The 19506-nt window shown below is 48.5% G+C and overlaps 1 protein-coding gene across 1 annotated transcript; it reads right to left on the bottom strand.

Moving 5' to 3' along the window:
* Positions 1-53: 53 nt before the first annotated feature.
* On the bottom strand, positions 54-16276 carry acox3 (acyl-CoA oxidase 3, pristanoyl). The gene is made up of 18 exons (XM_080519196.1): positions 16155-16276; positions 14067-14164; positions 13863-13998; positions 13490-13564; positions 13295-13384; positions 12971-13114; positions 12080-12168; positions 10127-10223; positions 8607-8789; positions 7761-7883; positions 7340-7460; positions 7140-7262; positions 5822-5935; positions 2401-2516; positions 1887-2061; positions 1686-1753; positions 1426-1512; positions 54-201 (listed from the first exon to the last, which is right to left on the bottom strand). Exons 1-18 carry the CDS (start codon positions 16272-16274, stop codon positions 82-84), a joined length of 2079 nt encoding a protein of 692 aa, XP_080375322.1. The 5' UTR covers positions 16275-16276; the 3' UTR covers positions 54-81.
* Positions 16277-19506: the final 3230 nt, after the last annotated feature.

A 19506-nucleotide genomic window follows, 5' to 3' on the forward strand; every position in this document is an offset into this window, starting at 1 on the left:
ATGATTACATTTTTCTTTTAATTAGATTCTTTAAGAAAACAGTGACAAAGTCTTCATACAGGTCCAGACCAGGTCCAGGTCCTACAGTTTGCTCCGCAGGGATCCAGTCTCCGGCTTGTCAGTGCAGAAATGTTTCCACCAATGAGGACGCTGGAGAACCTGAGGGCCCTGAAGCACCGCCCCCCACAGGTTCTGATAGAGCTGGACACACACACACACACACACACAGATGATGGAGTGAGTATAGAAGGAGTATAAAGGGATGATGGAGGGATGATGTGCTGTACTTCACTTTAATTCACTATAATGTACTTCAGTTTGCTCTTCTTCAAACTATACCCCACTACACTTGACTTTACTTCACTATACTTTGCACAACTTCACAACACATTACTGTACTTTACTATACTTCACTGTACTGTACTTCAGTTTGCTGACCTGGTCACCAGGTGACCCAGTGCCTGTGACCTGGTGACCAGGACCCAGCTGTTTAAAACTCAGTTATTTTAACCACTGGTTAAGTCTTAAACCATCGTTTAAATCTTTAACCTGCCATTAGCAAACCGACCGTTAAATACTTCAGCACTTCTGCTTAATAAATGAGATAGTGGTGGACGGCAGCGCAGTTTTTATCTGGTCTATAAAACTACCATCAAACATGACAAACTACTATAAAACCGCCATCAAACATGACAAACTACTATAAAACCGCCATCAAACATGACAAACTACTATAAAACCGCCATCAAACATGACAAACTACTATAAAACCGCCATCAAACATGACAAACTACTATAAAACCGCCATCAAACATGACAAACTACTATAAAACCGCCATCAAACATGACAAACTACTATAAAACCGCCATCAAACATGACAAACTACTATAAAACCGCCATCAAACATGACAAACTACTATAAAACCGCCATCAAACATGACAAACTACTATAAAACTGCCATCAAACATGACAAACTACTATAAAACTGCAATAATACATGAAACAATTATGTCAGAATTGAGCCGTTTTAAATGACTCAAAGCCCTGGCTCTTATTGTGAAAGAAACCTGAACTGAACCTCATCAGAAATCTGATCCTTCCTTTGTTGAACTGGCATCATGAACGCAGCACGGCCAGTGGTGAGTTAACCACTGTTAACTAGTGAGCCATGGTGAGAGTTAGCTACTGTTAACTGGTGAGCCATGGTGAGAGTTAACCACTGTTAAAATAGTTAGCGGCAGTCCAGACGTGCACTAACTTTAATGTCATGATAACACCTGGTTAAAAATAACGGTTGGTTAAATGTTTAACAGCAGGTTAAAGGATAACCCAGTTTAGAACTACCGGGCCCTGATGTGACCAGGTGAGGTCATCACGTGAACTAGTACCTGTGACCAGGTGAGGTCACCATGTGAACTAGTACCTGTCCATCAGCACAGCCGATCGGTGAGTTGAGGATGAAATCAGTCGGAGCGAAAACGTCAACCAGAGCGACAGCGTCGTCTTTGAGCTGCAGGACACCAGACCAGACAGGAAGCAGGTCAGAGGTCAGACTCAGCAGACACAGGAAGTGAGGAGCGGAACAGGGAGCAGGTCAAAGGTCAGAACTCTGATTCGCTCCATGTCCTCACAGGGTCAAGGTCAAAGGTCAGAGTGACCAGCTCATCCAGAGGAGACACTGACCTGAGAGCAGAGACTGAGGATGGACGTCTGGATCATCTCTGCAGCGTCACTTCCTGTCAGGTAACCTCCTGTTCAGGAACACAGCATGTCAGCCTCTTCCTCTGTGTGTGTGTGTGTGTGTGTGTGTGTGTGTGTGTGTGTGTGTGTGTGTGTGTGTGTGTGTGTGTGTGTGTGTGTGTGTGTGTGTGTGAGACCTCTCACCCTGGTAGAGAGTGACCATGTGGCTGCTCAGACTCCACAGTCCGTACAGAGTGCACAGCCTGCGGAGCACCGGTCTGAGTCCCGCTGGAGTGTCGGGGTCAGAGGTCAACTCATGAAACCGCTGCAGACAGGTGTGTTCAATGAAGACAAGGGACAGAGTCCTGCAGTGGTACACCTGGAGGGGACACACACACACACACACACACACACACACACACACACACACACACACACACACACACACACACACACACACACACACACACACACACACACACACACACACACACACACACACACACACACACACACACACACACACACACGATGGAGTGAGTATAGAGGGAGTATAAAGGGATGATGGAGTTAGTATAGAGGGATGATGTAGGGATGATGGAGTGAGTATGGAGGGATGATGGAGGGATGATGGAAGGATTATGGAGGGATGATGGAGGGATGATGGAGTGAGTATGGAGGGATGATGGAGGTAGTGTGTGTTTGTATATGTGTGTACTTGGCTCTGGTTCCGGGCCTGGAACTCGTCGTTTCCTGCGTCTCTCTGCTGTTGAAGCTTCTTCTGACTCTCAACCAGCAGGAAACACACCAGCCACTGGTACGCTGCAACACACACTGACACACACACCTCATGGTCACTGACACACACCTCATGGTCACTGACACACACCTCATGGTCACTGACACACACACCTCCTGGTCACTGACACACACCTCCTGGTCACTGACACACACACCTCCTGGTCACTGACACACACCTCCTGGTCACTGACACACACACCTCCTGGTCACTGACACACACACCTCCTGGTCACTGACACACACACCTCCTGGTCACTGACACACACACTTCCTGGTCACTGACACACACCTCCTGGTCACTGACACACACCTCCTGGTCACTGACACACACACCTCATGGTCACTGACACACACACCTCATGGTCACTGACACACACCTCATGGTCACTGACACACACCTCATGGTCACTGACACACACACTTCCTGGTCACTGACACACACCTCCTGGTCACTGACACACACACTTCCTGGTCAGTGACACACACCTCAAGGTCACTGACACACACCTCATGGTCACTGACACACACACTTCCTGGTCACTGACACACACCTCCTGGTCACTGACACACACCTCATGGTCACTGACACACACACTTCCTGGTCAGTGACACACACCTCAAGGTCACTGACACACACCTCATGGTCACTGACACACACACTTCCTGGTCACTGACACACACACTTCCTGGTCACTGACACACACCTCATGGTCACTGACACACACCTCATGGTCACTGACACACACACCTCCTGGTCACTGACACACACACTTCCTGGTCACTGACACACACCTCCTGGTCACTGACACACACACCTCATGGTCACTGACACACACACCTCATGGTCACTGACACACACCTCATGGTCACTGACACACACCTCATGGTCACTGACACACACCTCATGGTCACTGACACACACACTTCCTGGTCACTGACACACACCTCCTGGTCACTGACACACACACTTCCTGGTCAGTGACACACACCTCAAGGTCACTGACACACACCTCATGGTCACTGACACACACACTTCCTGGTCAGTGACACACACCTCAAGGTCACTGACACACACCTCATGGTCACTGACACACACACTTCCTGGTCACTGACACACACCTCATGGTCACTGACACACCTCATGGTCACTGACACACACCTCATGGTCACTGACACACACACTTCCTGGTCACTGACACACACACTTCCTGGTCACTGACACACACCTCATGGTCACTGACACACACCTCATGGTCACTGACACACCTCATGGTCACTGACGCACACCTCATGGTCACTGACACACACCTCATGGTCACTGACACACCTCATGGTCACTGACACACACACTTCCTGGTCACTGACACACACCTCCTGGTCACTGACACACACACCTCCTGGTCACTGACACACACACTTCCTGGTCAGTGACACACACCTCAAGGTCACTGACACACACCTCATGGTCACTGACACACACACTTCCTGGTCACTGACACACACCTCCTGGTCACTGACACACACCTCATGGTCACTGACACACACACTTCCTGGTCAGTGACACACACCTCAAGGTCACTGACACACACCTCATGGTCACTGACACACACACTTCCTGGTCACTGACACACACCTCATGGTCACTGACACACCTCATGGTCACTGACACACACCTCATGGTCACTGACACACACACTTCCTGGTCACTGACACACACACTTCCTGGTCACTGACACACACCTCATGGTCACTGACACACACCTCATGGTCACTGACACACCTCATGGTCACTGACGCACACCTCATGGTCACTGACACACACCTCATGGTCACTGACACACACCTCATGGTCACTGACACGCACCTCATGGTCACTGACACACACACTTCCTGGTCACTGACACACACCTCATGGTCACTGACACGCACCTCATGGTCACTGACACACACTTCCTGGTCACTGACACACACACTTCCTGGTCACTGACACACACCTCCTGGTCACTGACACACACCTCATGGTCACTGACACACACACTTCCTGGTCACTGACACACACCTCCTGGTCACTGACACACACCTCATGGTCACTGACACACACACTTCCTGGTCACTGACACACACCTCCTGGTCACTGACACACACCTCATGGTCACTGACACACACACTTCCTGGTCACTGACACACACACTTCCTGGTCACTGACACACACACTTCCTGGTCACTGACACACACCTCCTGGTCACTGACACACACCTCATGGTCACTGACACGCACCTCATGGTCACTGACACACACACTTCCTGGTCACTGACACACACCTCATGGTCACTGACACGCACCTCATGGTCACTGACACACACTTCCTGGTCACTGACACACACACTTCCTGGTCACTGACACACACACTTCCTGGTCACTGACACACACCTCCTGGTCACTGACACACACCTCATGGTCACTGACACACACACTTCCTGGTCACTGACACACACACTTCCTGGTCACTGACACACACCTCCTGGTCACTGACACACACACTTCCTGGTCACTGACACACACCTCATGGTCACTGACACACACCTCATGGTCACTGACACCTCAAGGTCACTGACACACACACACACACACACACACACACACACACACACACTACAAGGTCACTGACATACACCCCTCAAGGTCACTGACACAAACACCTCAAAGTCACCACCACACACTTCAAGGTCACTGACACACACACACACACACACACACACACACACACACACACACACACACACACACACACACACACACACACACACACACACACACACACACACACACACCAAGGTCACTGACATACACCCCTCAAGGTCACTGACACACCAACACACACTTCAAGGTCACTGACACACCAACACACACTTCAAGGTCACTGACACACTTCAAGGTCACTGACACACCAACACACACTTCAAGGTCACTGACACACCTCAAGGTCACTGACACAAACACCTCAAAGTCACCAACACACACTTCAAGGTCACTGACACACCAACACACACTTCAAGGTCACTGACACACCTCAAGGTCACTGACACACACACCTCATGGTCACTGACACACCTCAAGGTCACTGACACACCTCATGGTCACTGACACACACCTCAAGGTCACTGACACACACCTCAAGGTCACTGACACACACCTCAAGGTCACGGAGCTCTGTCTATCCTATCCTTTCCTCTCTTCTATCCTGTCACCAACCGGCCAGCAGACTGATTCAAGGCTAAATCAAACAAATGGAATCAATCAATATGTGGACATTGATAAACAGCATGTTTTGCCAGTACCTGCTGCGTCCTGACACTCCTCCATTGTTACAGCTGAGAATCTGCTCTGCAGGATGTCGTCCATCTGGTCCAGGAAGTCCACCGTGTGGAGCGGGGACTGGATCCGGATTCCCTCTACGAGCATAGAACAGGAAGTGAGCAGGAAGTGAACAGGAAGTGTGGAGGAAGCAAACAAGAAACGTGGAGTAAGTAAATAGGAAGTGTGAAAAAACAAGCAGGAAGTGAGGACGAAGTGTGGAGGACATGAAGAGGAAGTGAATAGGAAGTGTGGTGGAAGCAAGCAGGAAGTGTGGAGGAAGTAAGCAGGGAGTGAACAGGAACTGTAGAGGAAGAGAGCAGGAAGTGTGGAGGAAGTAAGCAGGGAGTGAACAGGAACTGTAGAGGAAGTAAGCAGGGAGTGAACAGGAAGTGTGGCGGAAGCAAGCAGGAAGTGTGGAGGAAGTAAGCAGGGAGTGAACAGGAACTGTAGAGGAAGCGAGCAGGGAGTGTGGAGGAAGAGAGCAGGAAGTGTGGAGTAAGTAAATAGAAAGTGTGAAAAAACAAGCAGGAAGTGGGGACGAAGTGTGGAGGACATGAAAAGGAAGTAAGTAGGGAGTGAACAGGAAGTGTGGAGGAAGCGGGCAGGAAGTGTGGAGGAAGTAAGCAGGGAGTGAACAGGAAGTGTGGAGGAAGTAAGCAGGGAGTGAACAGGAAGTGAGGAGGAAGTGAGCCAGAAGTGTAGATTAAGTAAGTAAGGAGTGAACAGGAAGTGAGGAGGAAGTAAGCAGGGAGTGAACAGGAAGTGTGGAGGAAGTAAGCAGGGAGTGAACAGGAAGTGAGGAGGAAGTGAGCCAGAAGTGTAGATTAAGTAAGTAAGGAGTGAACAGGAAGTGAGGAGGAAGTAAGCAGGGAGTGAACAGGAAGTGAGGAGGAAGTAAGCAGGGAGTGAACAGGAAGTGTGGAGGAAGTAAGCAGGGAGTGAACAGGAAGTGAGGAGGAAGTGAGCCAGAAGTGTAGATTAAGTAAGTAAGGAGTGAACAGGAAGTGAGGAGGAAGTAAGCAGGGAGTGAACAGGAAGTGAGGAGGAAGTGAGCCAGAAGTGTAGATTAAGTAAGTAAGGAGTGAACAGGAAGTGAGGAGGAAGTAAGCAGGGAGTGAACAGGAAGTGTGGAGGAAGTAAGCAGGGAGTGAACAGGAAGTGAGGAGGAAGTAAGCAGGGAGTGAACAGGAAGTGAGGAGGAAGTGAGCCAGAAGTGTAGATTAAGTAAGTAAGGAGTGAACAGGAAGTGAGGAGGAAGTAAGCAGGGAGTGAACAGGAAGTGAGGAGGAAAGGACTGACTGTGGCGTTTGGCCTGCAGCCAGCTGAGCAGGTAGCTGCTGGTCTGCTGCAGCAACACATTGTTGTCGCCTTCGTAGGTGCAGTTTGGATCGTTGTCATCACGCAGATCTCCCAACCGGTTCACTGAAACACACATACTTTACCGTGGAACACACATGGAGGTGTGTGTGTGTGTGTGTGTGTGAGAGAGAGAGACTGACTGGCCAGGTATCCGTGCCCCCCACAGGCCTCTCGACACTCCTGGATTCCCCGCTGCGCCATCCAGGAGCCCAGAGGTTTACCAGAGCAGCTGATGGCATGAATCTCCTTGCCCAGCTCCGCCTGTCAGGAGGAACAAGTCACATTCTTATTGACCATTTCATGTTCTTACCTGATTATCTACCATCTGTGGTCTGATCGTTCTGATTTATCATCTCCAGCCACACACAGTGTCTGTTTCATCAGGGTGGAGGGGGAAGCTCATCATGGTACAAAGTCTCCAGCAGAGACGGTATATGTCATTTATAATGTGATCGAGAACAGGTGAGGGATATTACTGTAGCCTCTGCCAGCATATATAAATGATATGTTATGATTCTCACATTCAGCTGACAATAAAAGAAAGAATAACCAAAGACTGGCCTGTCTCTCACTGTTGCCGTCCATCATCTGTCCGATCCGGAACTCCACAAAGTTCATGAAGGTGCTTCTGGTGAAGCTCTCCAGAGCGTAGGCTGCAGCCAGATATGGGATCAGACGCCATTGCTGAGGATCCAGACAGGAAGTCACAGTGTGTGAGTCAGAGGGTGCGTACAAATTGTCCCTCCTCTCTCCTTATCGATCGACTTTTCCTTAACCCTGGAAGCGTGACCAGACTTTCACTTAGTGACATCATAATAATGCGACGGTGGCGCAAGTTAGTGACCTCTGCTGTGGCGGGGAAAGAACTACAAGTTTCTGAAAAAGGACTATAAAGGAAGCATCAATGTTTCCTAGGATAAAGGAGGCTCTAAAGGAAGCGTCAGTGTTTCTTAGGCTAAAGGAGGTTCTAAAGGAAGCGTCAGTGTTTCCTAGGCTAAAGGAAGCATCAGTGTTTCCTAGGCTAAAGGAAGCATCAGTGTTTCCTGGGCTAAAGGAAGCATCAGTGTTTCCTAGGCTAAAGGAAGCATCAGTGTTTCCTGGGCTAAAGGAAGCATCAGTGTTTCCTGGGCTAAAGGAAGCATCAGTGTTTCCTAGGCTAAAGGAAGCATCAGTGTTTCCTAGGCTAAAGGAAGCATCAGTGTTTCCTGGGCTAAAGGAGGTTCTAAAGGAACAGGAATGCCGTTTCCTTTCATTCGGAACAAAACACGACATGAACCAACAGCTCTATCTATTTCACTGTACTAACAATAAAACCTTTTTACACTAAAGGTTTCTGTCAGGGCCTCTATGTGTGTGTGTGTGTGTGTGTGTGTGTGTGCGTGCGTGTGTGTGTGTGTGTGTCCCGACCTGGAGCTGATACTCCAGAACCGGGAGCTCCTCTGAGTCTTTGTGTCCAAACTGCCTCCTGGTGGCGGAGAAGCGAACAGCCACCGTCAGAGCCAGCTTCAGGTTAACCAGGCCCATCCTGGCGATGTAGATCCGCCCCCCGGACAGTGCGCCCAGAGACGCCCCGAAGCGCTTGTTAGGGTCCTGCACAAACAGACCGCAGGAAACAGGAAACAGGCTCAGTGGAACCAGGTCATCTTCAGGAGGTTTAAACAGACCACTCTGAGGTGTGAATCTGAGGAGAAATCTGGAACGTCTAAAATGCTTGATTCTTTCTTTGTCTCAGTTTAGAATCATTTTTCATCCAGGAAAGAACAAGAATCCGATGGAGGAAAGAAAGAGAAAACTTCACTTATTCAACATTTGCTTTACATTTTGACAAACAACTTTAACTGCGGCCCCACTTCCTGTTAGTACCGGGACAGAATGGGTTTTCATGTGTTCCCACTGAAAAAGTTGTGGATGGTACGTAAACAACTATAACCACCGTTCACATTTTCTGTCGCTCCTCCGTTGAAGTACCTAGCACTGAGGAAAGGTTCCTGAAGGCGGAGCAACAATGCAGTCGTCCACTGATTGGCCAGTGACGATCGTCACTCTCCACTTGCCCATATTTAAACCCTCCTGTCGTTCTCATCCTCTGCTTTGTGCTCACTGGTTGTTTAGTGAACGGGCTTATTGAAATGTGGTGCTACACTGCCCCCTGGTGTTCAGACAAGGTGCAGATGCTCCTCTTCGTAATTAGGAGGCGGAGCTTCAGCAGGAGCTGGACGCTGCTGTTCACAATGAGAAAGTTTAACCTGAGTCACAGAGAACAAGGCTCAAGACTTTGACTCTGATGCTCGTCCAGTTCCGTCTTTGACGCGCCACCAAGTTGCTTACAACCCCGCCCACATTTTAACCATACTTTCTGTGGTGGGACTGGGACACAGAGTTGGGTCTGGGGGTGCCTTACTGTACTGTACCGGGGAGGGTACGGAGTTTGACCTCAGCGAGTTTGACCTTAGAGACCTCCTCAGCCTTAGAGATAGAGTGAGAAGCTCCGTCACCAGGGAGGAGCTCGGAGTAGAGCCGCTGCTCCTACACATCCAGAGGAGCCAGGTGAGGTGGCTCGGGCATCTGTTTCGGAAGGACGCCTTACCTCGGGAGGTGTTCTGGGCATGTCCCTGCAGTAGGGGGCCTCGGGGCAGACCGAGGACACGCTGGAGGGACTATGTCTCTCGGCTGGCCTTGGAACACCTTGGGGTGTCACCGGAAGAGCTGGAGGAAGTGTCTTGGGCGAGGGAAGTCTGCCCAACCCTGCTCGGACAGCTGCCTCCGCGACCCGGCCCCGGATAAGTGGTGGGCAATGGATGGATGGATGGATGGAGTTTGACCCCACTGAGTTTGACCCCACTGAGTTTGACCCCTGTGAGTTTGACCCCTGTGAGTTTGACCCCTGTGAGTTTGACGCCAGTGTGACCTTGCTCTTTGGCTCTGACCTTGAACGGCGTCACGTAGCGTCCATCAGGAGTGACGTCTCCGGTCTTATTCAGCAGGTTCTCGCGGGGAATCCTCACGTTATGGAACATGACGAACCTACAACATCAACATGAGGTTATGGTTAACTAAAGTAGTTAACGGCTAGCTAGAACTAGTTCCAACTGCATCAACTTGGGTCTTTCCCTCTATACTTGCAGCTAAACTCCTTTCCTTTGAGATATGAAGCTCTAATGAGCTCTCAGCACAGCTTTGGACCTGGACCTGGACTGGGACCAGGGCCTGGTCTTGCTGCTGGTAGTGCCGCTGGCCCTGGGAGTCAGCCAGATGGGCTACCAAGACCACGTCCTCCACATACTTTAAAAAGACCTTTCATTCTGCTGTTGGAAGGCAGAGAAGATGATGGAGAGACGACTCCGCCCTGGGCAGTGCTGGAAACCACGGAACTGAATTTATGACCATTGAACTGGATTTATAATAGGGATGGAGCCGATCCGATCTAGTATCTGTATCGGGTTCCAATAAGAACGTATATTACATGAAGCCTCATCTGTGCTTTACTGTTGCTGGAATGACTCCACAGTGTTTTCCTGCTGCTGCTCTGCTTGGTGTCTGCAAACTGTGGAATGGATTTCCTGAACGGAGACGGGTCTCAATGAGACGCGGAGTAATGAGTCAGGAAATCCATTCCACAGTTTGCAGCCAGCGAGGAGGCTGTTGGGATTTATGGTTGGTAATTAGCATTAAAAACTACTGTGAGTAAAAATTTGTGAAAGTAATAGGAAGTACGGTAATTTAGGAAAAATGTTAATTACTAATGGAAGTAAACGTCATTTACTCATTAGCAACTCCTAGAGTAATTGAGTAATTACTCAAAAGTTAAATTATCAAAAAATAATTTATTAATGAAAAATTCTTAATTTGAATAAATTGATGATTTATCAAATAATAATGAAATTGGAGCACCACCAACTATGGTTGCTGCTGATGCACAGGTGAGAGCTAAACCTGTGACTTACACTCCTATAATCTATGCTAGTTGCTCCAACTGAAACCTCTCAAGTTAACAGGGTGGTTTTAGCACCTTGGTTGAGGAATAGCTGTGTTAGTGTACGTTCATCTTTACGCCAGAAACAAAAGAATGCATGAAAATGCAAGAAAAAGGCTCTAACCACTTCACAAACACAACTGACTTTGTTGAGCAGTTCTGTAACGTGTTCTTCGAAAACTAAGTTCGGCAAGAAACAAAGTTAACCGTTGGAAAGCTAAACAGACAATTCTGGATAAATTATGCAGATATTGTGACAATACTGGTTTTAAAACAGCCTCACACGGGGCACCATTATGTTGGGATTTATGGTTGGTAATTAGCATTAAAAATTACTGAAAGTAAAAATTACTGAAAGTAATAGATTACTGGAAGTAATTTAGGAAAAATTTTAATTACTAATGGAAGTAAACATCATTTACTCATTAGAAACTCCTAGAGTAATTGACTCAAAAGTTAATAAAATATAAAAAATAATTTATTAATGAAAAATTATTAATTTGAATAAATTCATGATTTATCAAATAATAATGAAATTGGGGCACCACCAGCTAAACTGGAAATAGCTAATACCAAATATCAGTCTCGTTTGTAAAAAGACTATTTAAGTTAGTTAATATTCCTGTGCAAAATACAACAATCTTAAATAACAAGGAAGGTGTGGGATTCGAACGCAGACTGTTACAAACCAGTGAATTGTCAACAATAAATACACAATAATTACCAGGAATGCATAAAAATGCATTAATTCAGAAACACACACACACACACACACACACACACACACACACACACACACACACACACACACACACACACACACACACACACACACACACACACACACACACACACACACACACACACACACACACACACACACACACACACACACACACACACCTACCCATTGTCCAGGCCGTTTCCGCCCACCTTCCTCCCCATGTCTCCCACCATAACTCCAGGCCGCGCCAGCAAGGTGAGGGGATCTCGGACCTGCAGCACAGTAATCCCAGGGTCAGGAGTAATCCCAGGGTCAGGCCCAATCCCAGGGTCAGGACCAATCCCATAGTCAAGAGTAATATCAGCTTCAACAGTAATCAAGAGAAGATTCCAGTAATGCAACTGTCAAACACCAGGTGACACTGAGTGTTTCGTAAGTGAGATTTTAGTTACTGAACATTCAAACCTTCAACCTGTTCATATTACCAGATACTATGCTGAGGACTATGGAGCTACTATGCTGAGGACTATGGAGCCACTAGAATGTAGGCCAGTATGCTGAGGACTATGGAGACACTAGGATGTAGGACACTATGGTGAGGACTATGGAGCCACTAGGATGTAGGACACTATGGTGAGGACTATGGAGCCACTATGGTGAGGACTACGGAGCCACTATGGTGAGGACTATGGAGCCACTAGGATGTAGGCCACTATGGTGAGGACTATGGAGCCACTAGGATGTAGGCCACTATGGAGCCACTAGGATGTAGGCCACTATGGTGAGGACTATGGAGCCACTATGGTGAGGACTATGGAGCCACTAGGATGTAGGCCACTATGGTGAGGACTATGGAGCCACTATGGTGAGGACTATGGAGCCACTAGGATGTAGGCCACTATGGTGAGGACTATGGAGCCACTAGGATGTAGGCCACTATGCTGAGGACTATGGAGACACTAAGGAGAAGGAGGAATAAGAGAATGAAGAAGAGGAGGTAGAAAAGAAGAAGGAGGAGGAAGAGGAGGAAGAAGATGAAGAGGAGGAGGAGCAGCAGGAGGAAGAGGAGCCTACCTGGACGACGAAGGAGTGCAGGCCGTGACACTCCTGGTCCGGAGTGTAGAGCTGAGCGAACACCACAGCGTGAGTCGCCGTCTTACCGAGGTTACCGACCCAGAACTTAGCAGCTTCAAAGTCTGGAGAGTTGATCACAAACTCCTGGAGGAGAGAAGAAGAAGAACATCACAAACTCCTGGAGGAGAGAAGAAGAAGAACATCACAAACTCCTGGAGGAGAGAAGAAGAAGAACATCACAAACTCCTGGAGGAGAGAAGAAGAAGAACATCACAAACTCCTGGAGGAGAGAAGTGTGTGTGTGTGTGTGTGTGTGTGTTTTACCTGGGTGGAGGGGTCATAGGTCGCGGTGGTTCTCATGGCTCTGGTGTTGCTGCCATGACTAACCTCAGTCAGTGCGAAGCATCCGAAGATCTGAGAAAGAGGTGAGGAGAAACTGCTCATCTTCCCATCCTGACAGGACTGAGGAACCTTCCAGAGGTCTATGAGAAGGCCTACAGGAAGAATGAAGCGTCATACCTTCATGTCTTTAGCACTTTTCACAAAGTCGTCATGGCGACTGGATCCCATGTTAGAAACTGTTCCTGCAAACATCTGAAACACAAAACGTCTTTTACTGGAATCGTCACGGAGTGAAGTCGACAACGAGACCAACCAGATGACACGTCGAGGTAACGGGAACTGATGTGACCTGCAGAACCAGAGACAAATCTACAGAACCAGAGACTAACCTGCAGACTCAGAGCCTAACCTGCAAAACCAGAGACTAACCTGCAGACTCAGAGCCTAACCTGCAAAACCAGAGACTAACCTATAGACCCAGAGACTAACCTGCAGAACAAGAGAGAAAACTGCAGAACCAGAGACCGACTTGCAGAACCAGGCGACTCACCCCGGTGTGCAGCGTGGCCTTGGTTGACATGGCCCAGTCATACATTCCCAGCGAGTCCTGGAGAGCCACACCCTTCCAGGGGTCTGACATCACTTCCTCCTCAGACAGGAAGTTGTAGCGGAACAGCTGCTTCATCCTGTAGGACGACATGATGGAGAAGATGATGGAGGAGATGATGGAGGAGCCTGGTTGTTCAGGAAGTACCTGAGGAAGGTGATCTCTCTCTTCGTCTCCACGGAAACGTCTTCGCCAGGTTGACGGGCGAACAGCGGGTCGTTCTCCAGAGTCCTGAACACATGTTGCTGTGAAGAGAAACACCTCCGTCACCAGGAGAAACACCTGCGTCACGACCCCCGTCATCAGGGGAAACACCCCCGTCAACTGGAGAAACACCTCCGCCATCACCTCTGTCACCAGGAGTAACACCCCCCTCACCACGAGAAACACCTCGTCACCAGGAGCAACACCTCCGTCACCACCTCCGTCACCTGGAGTAATACCTCGTCACCAGGAGTACCACCTCCATGATCACCATTGTCACTCGGGAGGAACACCTGAGGAAAAAACCTCCGTCACCAGGAGAAATACCTCCATCAACAAGTCAGTCACCTGGTTAAACACCAGTCACCACCGCTGTCACTCAGGAGAAATGCCTCCGTCACCACCTCCGTCAACAGGAGTAACACCTCTGTCATCACCTCAGTCACCAGGAGAAGCGCCTCCGTCACCAGGAGAAACACCTGTCACCGCCGCTGTCACTCAGGAGAAACACCTCTGTCACCACCTCCATCACCAGGAGGAACATCTCCGTCACTACCTCCGTCAACAGGAGTAACACCTCTGTCATCACCTCAGTCACCAGGAGAAGCGCCTCCGTCACCAGGAGAAACACCTGTCACCGCCGCTGTCACTCAGGAGAAACACCTCTGTCACCACCTCCATCACCAGGAGGAATATCTCCGTCACCACCTCCGTCACCAGGAGGAACACCTACGTCACCACCTCCGTCACCAGGAGGAACATCTCCGTCACTACCTCCGTCAACACGAGTAATACCTCTGTCATCACCTCAGTCACCAGGAGAAGCACCTGTCACCGCCGCTGTCACTCAGGAGAAACACCTCAGTCACCAGGAGAAGCGCCTCCGTCACCAGGAGAAACACCTGTCACCGTCGCTGTCACTCAGGAGAAACACCTCAGTCAAGAGGAGAAGCGCCTCCGTCACCAGGAGAAGCACCTGTCACCGCCGCTGTCACTCAGGAGAAACACCTCAGTCACCAGGAGAAGCGCCTCCGTCACCAGGAGAAGCACCTGTCACCGCCGCTGTCACTCAGGAGAAACACCTCAGTCACCAGGAGAAGCGCCTCCGTCACCAGGAGAAACACCTGTCACCGCCGCTGTCACTCAGGAGAAACACCTCAGTCACCAGGAGAAGCGCCTCCGTCACCAGGAGAAACACCTGTCACCGTCGCTGTCACTCAGGAGAAACACCTCAGTCAAGAGGAGAAGCGCCTCCGTCACCAGGAGAAACACCTGTCACCGCCCCTGTCACTCAGGAGAAACACCTCAGTCACCAGGAGAAGCGCCTCCGTCACCAGGAGAAACACCTGTCACCGTCGCTGTCACTCAGGAGAAACACCTCAGTCACCAGGAGAAGCGCCTCCGTCACCAGGAGAAACACCTGTCACCGTCGCTGTCACTCAGGAGAAACACCTACGTCACCACCTCCGTCACCAGGAGAAGCACCTGTCACCGCCGCTGTCACTCAGGAGAAACACCTCTGTCACCGCCTCCATCACCAGGAGAAACACCTGTCACCACCTCCGTCACCAGGAGGAACACCTACGTCACCACCTCCATCACCAGGAGAAACGCCGGTCACCACTGCAGTCACTCAGGAGAAACGCCTCCGTCACCACCTCCATCAGCCGAAGAAACACCTCCGCCATCGCCTCCATCACCAGGAGAAACACCTGTCACCACCACCGTCACTCAGGAGGAAGACCTCCGTCAACACCTCCGTCACCAAAAGAAACACCCCCGTCACCAGGAGAAACACCTCCGTCACCACCTCCATCACCAGAAGAAACACCTCCGTCACCAGTAGAAACACCTCGGTCACCACCTCCATCACCAGAAGAAACACTTCCGTCACCAGTAGAAACACCTCCGTCACCACCTGTCACCTGGAGAGGGGAGGGGCGGGCTCACCCTAACCCAGGACATAGTGATGGAGTTACTGTAGTACGTCTCATCTTAGCCGTTAGCGTTAGCCACAGGAAGCAGTCGCACCTTGAACTTCACGACTTCCTGTCCATCTAAGAAAACACACATCTGCTTCCAGTCGAAGGACGACTTCTTTCTGTAGACATCCAGCGGCCCCGAGGGAAGGTCTGCGAGCAACTGCTGCATCCTGGAACCTGGAACCATGAGAACCATGAAGACACAACCTGATCAATACTGGAGCCTGGAACCATGAGAACCATGGAGACACAACCTATCAATACTGGAGCCTGGAACCATGAGAACCATGGAGACACAACCTGATCAATAGTGGAGCCTGGAACCATGAGAACCATGGAGACACAACCTGATCAATACTGGAGCCTGGAACCATGAGAACCATGGAGACACAACCTGATCAATACTGGAGCCTGGAACCATGAGAACCATGGAGACACAACCTGATCAATACTGGAGCCTGGAACCATGAGAACCATGGAGACACAACCTGATCAATACTGGAGCCTGGAACCATGAGAACCATGGAGACACAACCTGATCAATAGTGGAGCCTGGAACCATGAGAACCATGGAGACACAACCTGATCAATACTGGAACCTGGAACCATGAGAACCATGGAGACACAACCTGATCAATAGTGGAGCCTGGAACCATGAGAACCATGGAGACACAACCTGATCAATACTGGAGCCTGGAACCATGAGAACCATGGAGACACAACCTGATCAATACTGGAGCCTGGAACCATGAGAACCATGGAGACACAACCTGATCAATAGTGGAGCCTGGAACCATGAGAACCATGGAGACACAACCTGATCAATACTGGAGCCTGGAACCATGAGAACCATGGAGACACAACCTGATCAATACTGGAGCCTGGAGCCATGAGAACCATGGAGACACAACCTGATCAATAGTGGAGCCTGGAACCATGAGAACCATGGAGACACAACCTGATCAATACTGGAGCCTGGAACCATGAGAACCATGGAGACACAACCTGATCAATACTGGAGCCTGGAACCATGAGAACCATGGAGACACAACCTGATCAATAGTGGAGCCTGGAACCATGAGAACCATGGAGACACAACCTGATCAATAGTGGAGCCTGGAACCATGAGAACCATGGAGACACAACCGGATCAAAGCCTGGACATTTTCTTTTCTCGATTAACCTCAAAATTAACTTCAGGAGTAAGTTCAGGAGTAACTTTGGCTTTCTTTACTGGATTAACCTCAGGTTTAACCTCTGGATTAAGTTCAGGATTAACTTCAGGAGTAACTGGTTTTCTCTTCTGGATTAACTTCAAGACAAACTCTGGTTTTCTCGTCTGATGGTGGCGCTACAGAACATGAAGGTGGCGCTACACAACATGAAGGTGGCGCTCGACAACCTGATGGTGGCGCAACACGCTCCACAATCTGAGGGTGGTGCTACACAACCTAATGGTAGAGCTACATGCTACAGACCCTGATGGGGGCACTACACAACCTGATGGTGGCGCTACACAACCTGATGGTAGAGCTACATGCTACAGACCCTGATGGTGGCGCTACACAACCTGATGGTGGCGCTACACAACCTGATGGTGGCGCTACACAACCTGATGGTGGCGCAACACGCTACACAATCTGAGGGTGGTGCTACACAACCTAATGGTAGAGCTACATGCTACAGACCCTGATGGTAGCGCTACACAAGCTGATGGTGGCGCTACACAACCTGATGGTGGCGCTACACAACCTGATGGTAGAGCTACATGCTACAAACCCTGATGGTGGCGCTACACAACCTGATGGTGGCGCTACACAACCTGATGGTAGAGCTACATGCTACAAACCCTGATGGTGGCGCTACACAACCTGATGGTGGCGCTACACAATCTGATGGTGACTCACCATCTACAGACATCCCAAACACAATGCAAACTTCTCTCATAACTTCAGCAACCTGCTGTGTGCTGCTGGATGTATTGATTATCACTCTGTTGTTTTAATGGCTGATTTTAACATTCATTGTAATAATCCAGAAGATTACGGTGCTAAAGAGTGATTTTAACATTCATTGTGATAATCCAGAAGATTACAGTGCTAAAGAGTGATTTTAACATTCATTGTGATAATCCAGAAGATTACGGTGCTAATGGGGGATTTTAACATTCATTGGGATAATCCAGAAGATTACAGTGCTAAAGAGTGATTTTAACATTCATTGGGATAATCCAGAAGATTACAGTGCTAAAGAGTGATTTTAACATTCATTGGGATAATCCAGAAGATTACAGTGCTAAAGAGTGATTTTAACATTCATTGGGATAATCCAGAAGATTACGGTGCTAAAGAGTGATTTTAACATTCATTGTGATAATCCAGAAGATTACGGTGCTAATGGGGGATTTTAACATTCATTGTGATAATCCAGAAGATTACGGTGCTAATGGGGGATTTTAACATTCATTGTGATAATCCAGAAGATTACGGTGCTAATGGGGGATTTTAACATTCATTGTGATAATCCAGAAGATTAGAGTGTTAAAGAGTGATTTTAACATTCATTATGATAATCCAGAAGATTAGAGTGCTAAAGAGGGATTTTAACATTCATTGTGATAATCCAGAAGATTACGGTGCTAATGGGTGATTTTAACATTCATTGGGTTAATCCAGAAGATTAGAGTGCTAAAGAGTGATTTTAACATTCATTGGGTTAATCCAGAAGATTACGGTGCTAAAGAGTGATTTTAACATTCATTGTGATAATCCAGAAGATTAGAGTGCTAAAGAGGGATTTTAACATTCATTGTGATAATCCAGAAGATTACGGTGCTAATGGGTGATTTTAACATTCATTGTGATAATCCAGAAGATTAGAGTGCTAAAGAGTGATTTTAACATTCATTGTGATAATCCAGAAGATTAGAGTGCTAAAGAGGGATTTTAACATTCATTGTGATAATCCAGAAGATTACGGTGCTGAGGAACTTCTGAACCTTTCTTCTGGTCTCTAAAGCTCTGAAAGGGTTAATTTGGTGCCTAAATAATCTCAGATTGACTTGTAGAATATCAAACCTCCAGACCTCTGAGGTCCTCAGGAAGAGGTTCACTCAGTGTTCCTCCAGTCAGAAGAAACGAGGTGAAGCTTTTAGTTCCTCCCTCCTCACCTGTGGAACAAACGTCCTGAACCCCTGAAGACTGCTGACACTCTCTCTTCTCTTAAATCACCACTTTAAACATTCTTAATCACACAGGCTCTCCAATCAACTAGACATTTTACTAACTTTATTACATCTAGCTTAATAAATCACGTACCTTATTTTTACTTTTCATCATGATTTGTTATAATGCATTTTTTCCATTTCTTTTCCAGCTTTAATGGATTTCTTTTATTAAAAT

This window comes from Blennius ocellaris (assembly GCF_963422515.1).
Source record: "Blennius ocellaris genome assembly, chromosome: 23".
NCBI lineage: Eukaryota > Metazoa > Chordata > Actinopteri > Blenniiformes > Blenniidae > Blennius > Blennius ocellaris.

What these genes read in the sequence shown, in the direction of transcription:
- acox3 (XM_080519196.1), bottom strand. Translation starts at nt 16,274, where the DNA reads ATGCAGCAGTTGCTCGCAGACCTTCCCTCGGGGCCGCTGGATGTCTAC. An exon ending in GGAAACGGCCTGGACAATGG is followed by an intron (nt 10,224 to 12,079) that starts GTAGGTGTGTGT and finishes TTGATGTTGTAG; the next exon opens with GTTCGTCATGTTCCATAACG. An exon ending in TCCTCAGTCTCTGCTCTCAG is followed by an intron (nt 1,513 to 1,685) that starts GTCAGTGTCTCC and finishes GGTGTCCTGCAG; the next exon opens with CTCAAAGACGACGCTGTCGC.